Source organism: Corvus kubaryi, unplaced genomic scaffold (genome assembly GCF_017639235.1).
Source record: "Corvus kubaryi isolate FWS band 111438036 unplaced genomic scaffold, C.kubaryi_AGA036_p1.0 74, whole genome shotgun sequence".
Taxonomy (NCBI): domain Eukaryota; kingdom Metazoa; phylum Chordata; class Aves; order Passeriformes; family Corvidae; genus Corvus; species Corvus kubaryi.
The window spans coordinates 12334431-12347692 of record NW_024582061.1 but is presented as its reverse complement, the minus strand read 5'-3'; the positions used below and the strand labels follow the sequence as shown (position 1 = coordinate 12347692).

Genomic DNA, 13262 nt, shown 5'->3' with positions numbered 1-13262 from the left:
TCCAGAAATTTACATTTCCAGACACAGGTGTTCTAATGTGTCTCAGAGGAATAAAAAAGAAGTGGGTACAGTTTGAACTGATCCTTTGCTGCTTTTATAGCTGTCATGACCACTCACATTTTTCTCTGCAACTGCAGTTGGAAGGCAGATCCCACATGTGTAGTGGTAAGGATCAATGTGCTTCTAAGAGTTACTCCAAATTTTCTGTCTATAATGTCTTCTGGAAACACTTCTCTTTTGGTGAAGTGTGTAATTATCTAGTTACCACTAAAACAACTGCTTCTGCTCTTTGTATTTTTTCAATGTCTTTGTATTTCTTTTTGGAAACAAGAGAGTCATTCTAAAGAAAGAACATGCCACAAAGCCCTTGGAAATAGGTGGTTTCCAAGATGCATGTATTTGAACTATGAAATAGTAACAAGGAATAAGAGTATGGAGTACCTTCAGCTCGGGGGAGGTGTATCAAGTTGTGAATGGCAGGGAAGAGGCATTCAGACAATGATTAGGCAACAAGTTTAAAAAAGTTAAAGAATTTTTTTTATACAATGCATGAGTGGGATGTGAAACTTACTGCTGTGATGTGTGAAGAGGACCAAAGTGATTTTAGAAAACTTTGAGGAGTATTGAACAGACAGATGCAGACAGAGACTTGAGAGATGAAATCCCTGATGCAAACAACAGCAGAAGCTGGCAGGTCACGCTGAAAGAAGCATCACTCTAAACGTGTAATTTTTCTTTTCTTCTCTCCATAAGCCTGAACTGTTGACCACAGTGTGACAAAGGATATATGCTAGATGAGAACTGTGCCTCATCCAGCACAAATGTTCTTAAGAATGTTCTTTCTCCTTCTGTTGTTTCCCTCCTTTCTCAATGCTAAAATAAGAATCCCAATGGGAATATTAAAAAGAAACCTGTGGTTTGTAGGGTAGTAATGAAACTGGTGGCATTCCCTTCTGAACTGTGTTCAGAATTAACTATTTTCCCTGTATCAGCCTAACTAATGAAATGATCTGGAGCAAAATACATTTCTGTCTGTTCTCTGCATGGCATGAGTTATTTTCAAACAAGAAGTCTGGAAGGATGAAAATTATTTGTGTACAAGCTTTATGTTTGTCTGTTAACAGAGGTGTGCAGCCTTTGGTTTGATACATTACTTTATGTCATACCCTGAAGAGACAGGGGAAGGACTGTAGGATTTTTACCTATGCCGGGACCGGATGAAGCACCTTGTTTGGCCACCATCATGTATATAACTTCTTAAAGGTTCATTAGAGTGCTTTAACAATAGTGGCAAAGTTCTCAAACACGGAGATTTAAACAGTAAAAGGTCAACAGTTCTTAACAACTCCGTAAAAGGAGCTGTGTCTGTGAATCTTTGTTAAATTGCTGGGGGAAAGCACTAGAGGGCTCCCCAGGACCGTCGCTGGGACCCGGCACCTTTCCTCCAACAGAACACGAGAAGTACTCTGGAATAGGAACACCCAGTAAATTAAGGAATACCTAGTAAATGTGGAGGTCCGTGATGCCTGTCATTTGTCAGTAATGATCTGAAAATTTCTTTAAAGCTTTCCATTTTTCTCACAGAATGTGTATTTAGCTCCCGGATATGTTGAATCTGGGTTGAGAAGGCAAGCTGTGTGATTCACATTATTGTTTTCAGGTTCCTACCAGTTGTTTTGAAGTAGTATATTTCCAGTTTACCTCTAATTTCTACTAGAGGCTGCATTATTTGAGCAAGATTCCTTTTCCCATGTAAGCTACCTGCTATAAATCTATCAAAAATGGAGTGAAGTAAGCCCTAAAAGAGAAGCCATTTATTTTCTCTTCCCATTTCCAGCTATTGTAGCATGCATTTGCTTCTTCTGTGAATTAAATATGAAGAGGAAGATACCTACCCTTCCTTTACAGATGCATCTCAGGGTTAATCTTTTTAGGTTGCTATAGTAAGATGTTCTACAAGAAGAGTCTCCCATAGATTAAAAAAAAAAAAAAAAAAAGTCCCTCACTGTTCCAAAGAGTTAGACTGAAGCTGAGTATTCTCTCTGGTCTAGCTCTTAGGTTGCAGAATGAAGTGAAAGGAGGAAAAAAAGGCCCCACAAAGGAAGAGGGAAATAATACACTGTAGAATAATTAGATAAGGAAAGGAAAAAATTACTTCTCTTTTGGGCTTTGTCTTGTTCTCATTTTAATAGCTTTCTAATTTCAGTTTGCCCAGGAAAACATAACTTCATTTTCTGCTGGCTCTGCTGCAGAGGTTGTTACTCAATGCAGAAGGGTAGTAACTTCTAAAAATTCGACATCAATTCTTTCAGGAGATCCACTAAGGTAACCTTGAAGTAGTAATTGCTTGGATTTGCAGCCATTGTAATAAGCCATAATGCATAGGTGACAATACTTTTTATATACCAACTACTACTCTTTGGTAAAGCATTTGTGTGATCTATATGAATTATTTCAGCCTGTTAATTTAAAATATATTTTGCTGTAAGAATTGTCTAAATTTTGAAGTTTTCAACAAAATGTATTTTAACATAAGATACATGAGCACACTTCTCATAAAACAAATATTTAGAAGTGGAATATTTGCACAGTTTACACATATATATTTGCTATTAGGATAAATTTTCTATTATTCACCTCACTATTGAATTAGGAAGTCTTGGATCACTGTAGTAGCTTCTTTGAGGATGGGATTATAAAACCAAGTAATCAGAAAAAAATAGTGTTCTTTCTGTGGAAGCAGCTTTACAGTTTGCTTTACAGTCTCAGCTTTATGATGGTACTCACCAGTGTTTGCAGTTGTATTCCTATGAAATAGGATGAAATTCTCATGGATAGGTGCAAGCAGCAGAATTGCCTGTTAATTTTCAGACTCAGACTGGCTATGAAACAACTGAGCTACTGATATAAATGTCTCAGTGTTGCACATTGTGCTTGCATAATTTTAGATATGCTATTTCTGGAAAGATTACCACATTACCTGCTTTGGGAAGAAGGGAGTGTACATATGCTAAGAATCTGGGTATAAACAAAATGCATTTTCATTATATTCAGTTTTTTTTAAAAATTATTCTTCAGTTGCAAAATAATGTTTTATATTCTACATTCTTACTGTATTTTTATCATAAAGCATTTTACAAAAATCATCTTCAGAATTTCTTCTTTGTACAGATGTCCTTGAGAAGATGAGAGACAATGATCCAGATGGCAGATATAAACCATGTTGTTTCATGCAGTGGTTGAAACTTCAGGTGTAATAGTAATGAAGACTATTAAATTACTCACTTGTATGGCATAGTTCATAATTTATTTTCCAATTCTAAGTTAGGAGAAACATACAGGAATATTTGGAAAGTAAAAGGGGCTTGTTTTCTTTTTCTTTATTATTGTTTTAGAGACATATTACTATGTATCTCCTTTGGTTGGTGCCTTTTTTTTGGCTCTGACTCCGATGGGGATTGTCATAGCTGCCAAACACCCAGCTACCAGAACTGTCCTTCATTCAGGATGGGAGCCTGTTATAACTGCCATGATTATAAGCAGGTAGGTCTCTTTGTCTTGCTGCATGGAAGCATCTTGATAGTCATCCCACATCTCTGTATTTCTTACTTGATTGTACTTAAGAGGGATAATTAGGAGACTCTAGAATTTAGGCTTTAGAATTTTAGCACTGGTCTAAGAGATTATTTAATCCAATGAAAGTTATGAATCTTAAAAGTAGAGGAATTGGCTAATACTCTGTGGTCTTTGTTATACAAGAAGCCAATTTTAATAAATGAATAGCTATAGGGATGTTAGTCTGTAGCTCAGAATGAGGTAATGGCTCAGGGGAAAGATGAGATTAAAATTGTGGCTTGAAGATGATCTAAGTCACATTGCTATAAAAATTTTTAAATGCTGTTTAATGGTCCTGCTTGCCTTATTCCAAATATTGTACTTTTTTTTTTCAGTATTGGTGGCCTTATTCTGGACACAACTGTATCTGATCCTAACTTGGTTGGAATTGTTGTTTATACCCCCGTAATTAATGGTAAGACTCTGACAGGATTAATTGCTACTCTGTATCAATTGATATACCTTGTTTTGAGAATTGTCTATTACGGTAAATTTCTCTTGTGCTAATTAGTATCTGGTACATTAATTTCAAGTTTTGATTTTGATGTCAACAGCTGTTTATTTGAACACCTAAGAAGTGCTTCCTGTTTTTACAACAACCATTAAAACATGATAGAGAATGTGAGAAGTAGAAACCTCAAGTATGATTTAAGAAACTGAAAGTATAAATATTGAAGGAGTATATTCAAATATTAAATTATCAAGTATTATATTGAAGCAGTTATGGCTGGGAAAAATGTAGTTGAAGTTTTATCTCAAAGGATTTTTTTCTGAATTCCAAGGACAAATTTTCAAACAATAATTTACTATTGACATGTAATGTAGATAGATATAAACACTAAGAAGCATGCTACAAGCAAGTAAATAAATTTCTCAAGAAAAATGTGTGTTGTTTCTGATGATTGGTATGCACCTTTCAGATGTGTAGGAATGAATTTTTGAAAATTTGGTCCTTAAGTTTAGGGTTCTATCTTCTAATGATAAGAACAAGGCAAATTTTAGAAGAACAGTTAATAACTGATTAGACTGGTGCAGTTTGAAAATGCTTTTCTTTCCTAGTACAGTACCCCAGGGTTGATGCCTGTTTAGCTTGCAATAACTATAATCACCAGATCTGTCCCCACAATATTGCTGTCTAGCTGTTCTTTCCTCTTTTCGTATTTTTCCATTTGATTTCTTACATTAATTTGCACTTTCATGTATTGTTATTAAAACCATTTCTCCAATTAACAAGAGGATTCTGTTTTGACTTAAGTTGGCCCTTGCAAATTCCACGAGCATGTTCTATTCCGTTTTCTAAGCTATAGATTAAATGAATTATGGCCACTTCTTTTCCACCTTGATAATAAGATGTTAATATGGTCATGGGGTTTTAGTTTTGAACCACATTACTCTGATATAATTAATTTTCCAGACATTGTTAATGGAAATGTAACACTGGGTACAGTGGATAGCACCAAACATTTTGATAAGCTTTCCTGTGGTTGAGAGTTAGTAGATCTATTGCTGCAAACATTACACAAGCTGTTCAGTTGGAGGCTTTGACAGAAGCATGTTCTTGGCAAATTCATGTTAGCCCTTGTTTTACAGCTTTCATGTCTTCTGGATGCTTATAAATGGTCTTTTTAATAATTTGTTCTAATTCTTATGTAGGAATATAAATTTCACTGATATACAGATTCTCTGTATCATCCTTTTTGACCGCTTTAAAGATATATTTTCTGTTTTCTCTATTACATCCCTCAGATATTCTCTAACCTCCAAAATAATCAGTTAGCAAAAATGATCACTAATACTTCATGGATTGTTCATTTAGCTCTCTAGAGGCAGTAAATTTAACTTAACCCCCAGGCCCTAGTACATACCTACTTGTGATCAGGTATCACCATTTTTATGAAGGCAGTAGGCAAAAGGAACTGAGTATTTCAATCTTCAGTGGAGCATGTTGCTTGCTCTACTTTCTCATTAAGGCCCACTATATCCTTTCTTCTTGCTTTTAACATGAAACATTTCTATGTTACCACTTGTGTTCCTTGCTAACTGCAAATTAATTTTTACACTTCAGCCATTACATTTCCCTGCCTGTTCCTTGCCTTTGTATTAGCTCAAAATTGCAAGTACTTCCACCTAACTTTTGTGTGTTTCCATTTTGATTTCCAGATACCTAAAAGGCAAGGCAGACATGTTGATCTTCAGCTTTTTTCTGCTTTACACCTGTAACTTTTCTTATAGTAGTCCTTTTCTGGTAACCTCCTGGATTTGCTTCCTAAGAGAAGAGGATTGGTTTTTTTTCTTCTTAGGCAGGTGTACCCAAACCGATTAAGGCAATGCCCATGCATTCTTTTGAACTGTCTTTATGGGAAAAGAACTAGCCAAAAGCTATATAGCCCTGGAGGTTTAGCTGACAGGTCAAAAGGTCTTTGAAGAGTTAGGCAGGTGTAAGAGAGGGAAAGCTGAGGCTCCTGGAGCAGGCAGGGAAGGAAAGAGTCTTTCAAGGAGGCTGGGATAGTGAGAGGCAAGCTTGACTCAGAATTCTAAGGATAGATGCATTTCTATTGGATAATATAGAGAAAATATGTTCTGTGTAGAGGATGCAGAGTTTTATGGTACACCTCCTGGAAAAGGAAACTGTAGGTTAGTAATTTTTGAGTTGCTGTTAGATTAGCCTCTCCTGGGTTATTCGTAATTCTACTGACACCTTTTGATATTGCTGGTCAGTACAGTGTAGTAAACTGGGGTTAGGAAGTCCTGCAATTAAAAAAGCACATCTGTTGACACTCATTTACTGACATGAAAGGTGTGTTAAGGCACTTAACAGGTGGTTTTAAATATTACTGTTGCAGAAAGTTTTCTCTACCAATGCTTTCTTGGCCTTGGAATTCTCATTGTAAGCCTAAGTAGCGAAAGAAACTGAGGGTTTTCCCATTTCATTTTCTACCTTGAAGTTTGTTACTCCTATGGCACAGAAATCCTGGGAGAAAACAACAACAGGAAAACCTGAAAGAAATATTCTTTTCCACTGGGAATGTGTCCAGCCAAAATTTGAGGACAGTTTCTAAATTTGTCCAGAATTTCACGCTGTCACTGTTTTTTCAGAGCCACTTGCCGTAACTTGAACACCTGACCAGTATTCACTGCAAAATGGTCAGATCTAAGGCTTCCTGTGCACCATTAAGTACATTTCATCTAAGTCCTGTCTGGATAGTTTGCTCGTTCTTAGATGAGACAAATGACTTTAATCATATCTTACACTGTGGAGCCATAAATACTTTAGTTTAAGAAATACTGGTCTGGAATTTGAGCAACCTCAAAGGTTCCCACCCCTATTAACAATAACTACAAATATTTGTTCAAAATATTAAAATAGTTTTTAAGCAGAAAGGCATTTATAGTCTACTTTACAGCTGGTGGCCAGACATATTTCACAACTGTTTTTTCCATTTTAAACACATTAAAATACATTCCTTGAGATGAATAATTATTTTTAATTCTATGGTTGGCTGGGTTAAATTGCATCTCTGCTTTTTGAAAATAAATAAATCATTTTGTTGTTTCAGGCAACTTGCAGACTACTTGAGATTTAGATGTCTCTTTGATGTACCAAAGTTCTGAATAAAATAACTAAGCCCAAGTGTGCCCGTGCTTCAGTCTGGATACTCAAGTTGATTGTTGTGTTTTCTCATGAATGGGATGGTTAAAATTTGCAAATCCTCTTACAGCATCACAGCATGTTGAATTTGGCTCAGGATTTGCAATTTGCGAGTAACCGAGTTCCTTTTGTGCAGAAAAAGAGATAATATCTTAAACAATTTTATGCTTCTGAATATGCAACAGAAATGAGCTAAGGTGCAGTTACCAGATAGAGCCACTTTCGTCTCCATTTTCATTGTGTGCTTATACAAAACATTGTGAGATATCTTCTAAGTATTTGCATTTCAGAAGTTACTGGGTAATAACTAACATGTCAGCAGACTATCCCATTTTTATGCACCTTGAAGAATGAAAGTTCTGCAAATTAATTCCGAAAACACCTGAAAATTTGAAATACTTTATATCAAAAAACTTTCCTTTGCAGGTGGTTAGAAACAATACTTTTTACAGGTAACACAAGCCTGTCCTAATATTTCTTACTCTTTAGCTGTGCATACTTTAAAAGTATTTGCTATCTGGAGGGAATATATAGGTATCAAGGAATATGAGAAACATATATGAGAAAATTTAATTTAGAACTTAATGAATGCCAGTTGTCTGGGAGATGAAAATTAAGTTTATGCAATACATTCCCCAAACCATCCCTTTTTTATCTGTTAGTAAGGTAAATTGAATGACAGACTTTCAGGTTTTTCAGAGAGCTTTTACTGTAAATTGTTTTGGAAAATATGGAAAAACCAACAAGAAACCATTCCTCCTCAAAAAAAAAACAAAAAAACAAAAAAACAAAACCAAAAACAGCCATAAAAAACCCCAGCATATTTTAATAGCTATGTATTTTAATTTCTTCTAGCATAGTTGTACTTTGAGTTTTCCCACAACTGATTAGGATATAACCATTGTCTCAGAGAGTTGAACATCTGAAATTTGCCTCTGTAAATCACAAGGGAAAACATTAGTGTACCTAGATGGTAGTAGAGCAATTTGGCTGTGTAGCAAATTAATTTTTCTGCATCCTGAATTGGAAAGAATGTGTTAGTCTCAGAAGGCAGCTTTACTATATGAGAACTTTATAATTCAGTCTTTATTTTGGCATGAATAAGGAGGAGAGTTTTGATTTCTTTTACTTACTTTTGATGCATTATTGTGTGATAGATTTATTACCTTTTAGTTGCTAACCTGTACATGTAAATCTGCATATATACTTTTATAGTGTGTGATTTTTCTTTTAAGTCTTACTTGTAAATTTTTTAGGAGATTTCAGTAATCATTGTGTAGTTTTCACAACACAATTATATCCAGAGCATTTTCATTTTTTGACAGTCAAGGAACAATTTTTTATTAGTCATAGGAAAGAAATTATTTATGAGTGAAATCAAACATGGAATGTAATAGTTGCATATATAATAAAGACTTCTCTTAAAAAACATCCATCTAGGGAAAGCTAATATTTTCCATCTGTTTTCCCTCAAACATTTGTAAGTATTAAAAGAAATGCTACAAAGTAAAATGGAAGATGGACCAAAAAAAGCCCCAAAAACATAAACAGGTGGCTAGTTAATTTTCTAATCTAAGTATTTCACTTGCATAAAACAGGATTTTTAAAGTTAATGGTAGAGCGGTCAGGGAAAAAATTCATCTTGCATTTTCTGAAAGATAAGAAGATTATTCCAGAATTTAGAGCTTTTGGTCACCATTATAACTGAGAGTCTTTTGCTTCCTTTTCATTTCATTTTTATGATGCAGATGTTGAACTTCAAAAAAAGCCTGTTTGGCAAAACTGACTATTTTGAGCTATGGATTGTGCTCAGGAGTGTGCAAAAGTGAGAATCTTCTTGCCTTCCTTCTCTTGATAGATAGACAAGAAAAATCAGTTTGGGAATTATGTTGGCCTAATTCTCCCCTTATGTAGATATTAATTGATTTTGGTCCCATTGCACAAGCTGTATTATAGATACTTGGGAACAACACAGTATTCTGTGACTGATTAATCTCTCTCCATAGAACTGGTTTTCTAAAAATTTTTAATCACGATGATTTGCTTTGCCTGTTCTTACAGAATTTTTTGTGTGCCCCATCATGCAAATATTTACATTTTTATGAACAGTTATGGCTCTGGTCATTAAAGCTGAGTATGTTCACTTTTTCTGGTGCTCTCAGTACTTTCATAGGAGGCAGTTTTCTAAAGGAACAATTCTTTAGTTATATGTATTTAAGGAAATGCACAAAAATAAGAATGAGATGGGGACCTATGGGAAAGGAAGGGACTTCATACATAAAGTAGTTGAATACTGCTCTGAAAAATTTAGGTTGTCTGTTGTACTGTTCTCCCCTCACACTAAACAAGTACCTGAAACCAGATTTTTTACTGGTTAGTTATGACATGGTGCATGTGGTTATCCTGCTGAGATGGAGAACTTTGCACTTCCTTTTGTTGAATTTCAGGAGATTTCTCTTGACCCAGCTCTCCAGCCTCTCCAGTTCCCTCTGAATGGCGGCACAGCTGTCTGGTTTATCAACTACTCCTCCCAGTATTCCCTGGAAAATCTTACTCTATTTATCAAAAAGTGAGATGTAAGATCCGGGGAAAAATACAGTCCGATGTGTTACCCCAGAGCAGTGGATGATCTCAGACTGATCTGCATCAGCAAGATCCAGCTTCCCTTAACTTCTGGGGATTTTTACCTGCACTGAGTTATGAGACACAGATTTGCTTTGAAGTATTCTTTAAGACTCATTGATGTAAAGTGCTTTAATGTGGTTTTCTGAATAGCATGGTTACTTCTATTATTAGAAAAAATTCTTTTTACCAGATGATGAATCGTGCCCATAGGCCTATTTGCAAATACACGACATGGTTTTGGCTCTACTTACAATATGGGATTCTGTGCTTGTTAGACAAAAGAGCTGTGATAACAATTCTTAGAAGAAATGTTCTTGCTTAGCCCTTAACTGCCTTGATAAAATGATGAGGTTTTTAATTTTCTTCTAAAGTTTTAAGTCAGTGCGACATCCTTCTCACTTTAGCAGACAACATCTCTTCTGCTCATTGACAAAGCAACACTCTCATACTGAGGTTAAACACATTTGCTGTTCTGAGAGGCATGAAGTAATAGTTGCTGGATTTTACTTTTGAAACAATTGTTTTCCCCTATGTTGTAGTTCTTGCAAAAATGAAAGGAAACTGAAGAAGTAAGTCTTCACAAATTTAGTATTTGCTATGATGACGGCAGTAGTGTTTTCCAGGAGAAAAAATGTCTGGATTAATCAAATGTTCATGGAAACAGTCCTCATATACATCTACAGAGCTTTTAATAATATGAGCAGCTACTGAGTATGTGACCATTTTATACATTTAGAAGATGCTGAGACATTATCAGTTTTATGTATCGACATCTTGCCAACCTACGCAGTTTTATCTGTTTTCTGTTTCTTCCAGGGGTCTGATCAGTCTGGTATAGCTGAGATGGTAACTGCACATGCACAGTAGCTGCTGTTACCAAACAAACTGAGTATCTCTGTACATATCCAAGTGATTCAATGCAAGAACAGCCTTATACGAGTCATTCTGTGACCAGCAGAATGAAACCTGATTCTGTTCTCATTTGTATCCTGAGGTTTTTAGACAGCCTTTCCAACCTGCGGTGTTCCCTATTGCCTCGTGTTCCTGCTATACCCGCTGCTCACAACATTCTCTCCATTTTCCCTCTGCTTTCATTGTCATTCCTCTTCTGTCTCACTGAGCTGTTGGCTGAGCAAGAGGCATCATGCTTTATTCCAAGCTGAGTGCTGACTGGCCAGCTGGCCTGCTTATGCTTATGCCATTAGCTATATAACTCATACTACTGTCTTTGTCTCACTGAGGACATGCGTTTGGATCTTTTCCTTTATTTATCTAGTCACTGTTTCGTTTTTGGTAGATTCTTTAACCATACTTGGAAGTAGTTAACATGTCTGTCCTCATGTCAGGCATGGTTGAAATTGGCCCAAAGGTTCAAAAATAATTAGAAGAAGGAATTGGTAGGTGAAGGGACAGAACTAAATTACAGTATCACTGCTGCTGTCGCCACCATACATTGTTGGCTGGCTGAGACTGAGCAGGATGTATGGATTCTAGAAGCACTTACACTTCACTATACCAGGCTGTCTTCTGTGAGTTAAAATTACACTACTAATATTAGGTTATTGAGGCTCAGACAAATAAAATTTAAAATAATCTTACTGAACATACAAATACTGCATTTCCAGTTAGCTAAAATAGATTGTATATGTTCAACTGAGCTGTAACTAGTTACACCTCCTGAAATCACACTCCATACTGGCTGTTCTGGTTAGCTTGTCAGCTTCCTTTGCAGAGCAGCTGTCAGCTTCCTTTGCAGAGCAGCTATCACCTCCTTTACCAGTATTCCATGGCTGGCCAGTTTGTTTTAGAACCACTTTTAATACTTGACAGTAATTTCTTGCTATCTGCATGAGCAATAGGGCTTGGGGAATACTTTCTCCAAGTGATGGTTATGAAAGTGAAAAGATTTGTCATTAATAGCTATCCATCAAAGGATTGACAACCAATCTTACACCTTCTTTCACAGACTTGTCAGTGTCTGTTGTCCAGACAGATTTTTTAATCACCATTTCAAATGGACTTATTTCCATTTTCCTTAATTCTTTTATCTCATTCATTTTCCCATGTTATTAACTAGGGAAAAAAGTCCAGAGCATTTATCATATTTCTCAGTGCCTGAATTTGTTGAAGCAAATAATTAGCAGTCACAAAACGAAATTACAGACATCCTAGGAAATACTTAAAATCTAGAGAGTTGTGCCAAAGTGGTTTGTAGTTGCATTGCTACAAAACTCAGAGCAGCCCTATGTCCTTCTGTCCTTTATTTCTTTCTATAGTGCTATCAGAGAAGCAGATAATGACAGAATATTTTACTAATTTTTTCTCTTAGTATTGTTGTGAATATATCAGTTATTGCATTTGTTAGCCTGATTGTGATTACCCAGATTGCCTTTATGTTCTCTTTTTTAGCAGAAACTGTTTCATATTTTCCAGTCCTATGGCACCATCCCCAGCTTTGTAGCTCTGTTAAGAAGCGGTTTTACGTAACAGCTTTTCCATAATTCAGTTGCAGAAATTATCTGATCCCCATCCAAATGTAGTGCATTGATCCTTAATTTTATTTCTGCCTCTCTTTCTGTACCTTAATCTCCTTAGTCAGAAATCTCTAATTTATTGTTCTCAATCGAAGCACAGACTTTGAGTCCTACTTAGATTGGTTTTAATCTTTTTAAACTTCTCGTAGTTTAGATAAATCCCTTACTTTGCTACTTTTCTGTAGTTCATCTGAAAAAAGAGCTACTGTTATTTTAATTTTCTTTGCAAACTCTGACTCAACCTTTTGGTAGTTCATATTTTATCCCTGTAACTTCTGACTGGGAACATGCATTTCCTAATTTGTATCTGAAGTTTTTGCTTAAAAGATGTACTTCCAGGTTGGGTTAGGCCATTTACTGTCTTTAAGCAGTGGTGAGGCAGGACATCTTCTTTCAGATGTCAGTATTAGATCTCTGTGCTAACCCGTCCATAGTCACCAAAAGAATTTGGCAAATAGTGTCTCCTGGTCACCACAAACACTTGTTTTGCAACCAGACAAAGCCCTAAGCATCAGATAAACTGATTCTACTAATAACAATAAACAAGGCCTTTGTCCTGAAGTGGGGACAAGATCTGCATTTCTTCTGCTTCTTCTCAGACCAACCCATTGTTGTGTAGAGCATCTGAAGAGGGGGAAAGAAAAAGCATGTGCCTGATATGCAAGTAGACAGCTCAAGTATATAGGAGGGTTTCATGTCACTACATTCTGCAGTGTAGATATAATGAGTTGTTTTAGTTTTGTGTTCATTGAAGTAAAAATTCATAGAACATGAAACAGCCCAGAGAGGAAGGAACCTTGAAATGTCATCTGGTCTGATCTTGTGTGAGAGAGGGAGCC

The 13262-nt window shown here is 36.0% G+C and overlaps 1 protein-coding gene across 5 annotated transcripts in view; it reads left to right on the top strand.

The window, feature by feature from the left end:
- SLC41A2 (solute carrier family 41 member 2) overlaps positions 1-13262 on the top strand; it is a 63460-nt gene that overhangs the window by 17932 nt on the left and 32266 nt on the right. For all 5 annotated transcript variants that reach the window (XR_006020014.1, XR_006020013.1, XR_006020015.1 and 2 more), the window contains 2 exons: positions 3396-3543; positions 3951-4030. Coding sequence is in view for 2 of the 5 variants with exons in the window: in XM_042050482.1 (XP_041906416.1) it covers positions 3396-3543; positions 3951-4030 (228 nt within the window). In the remaining 3 variants the exon portion in view is untranslated. The remainder of the gene's footprint in view (positions 1-3395; positions 3544-3950; positions 4031-13262) is intronic.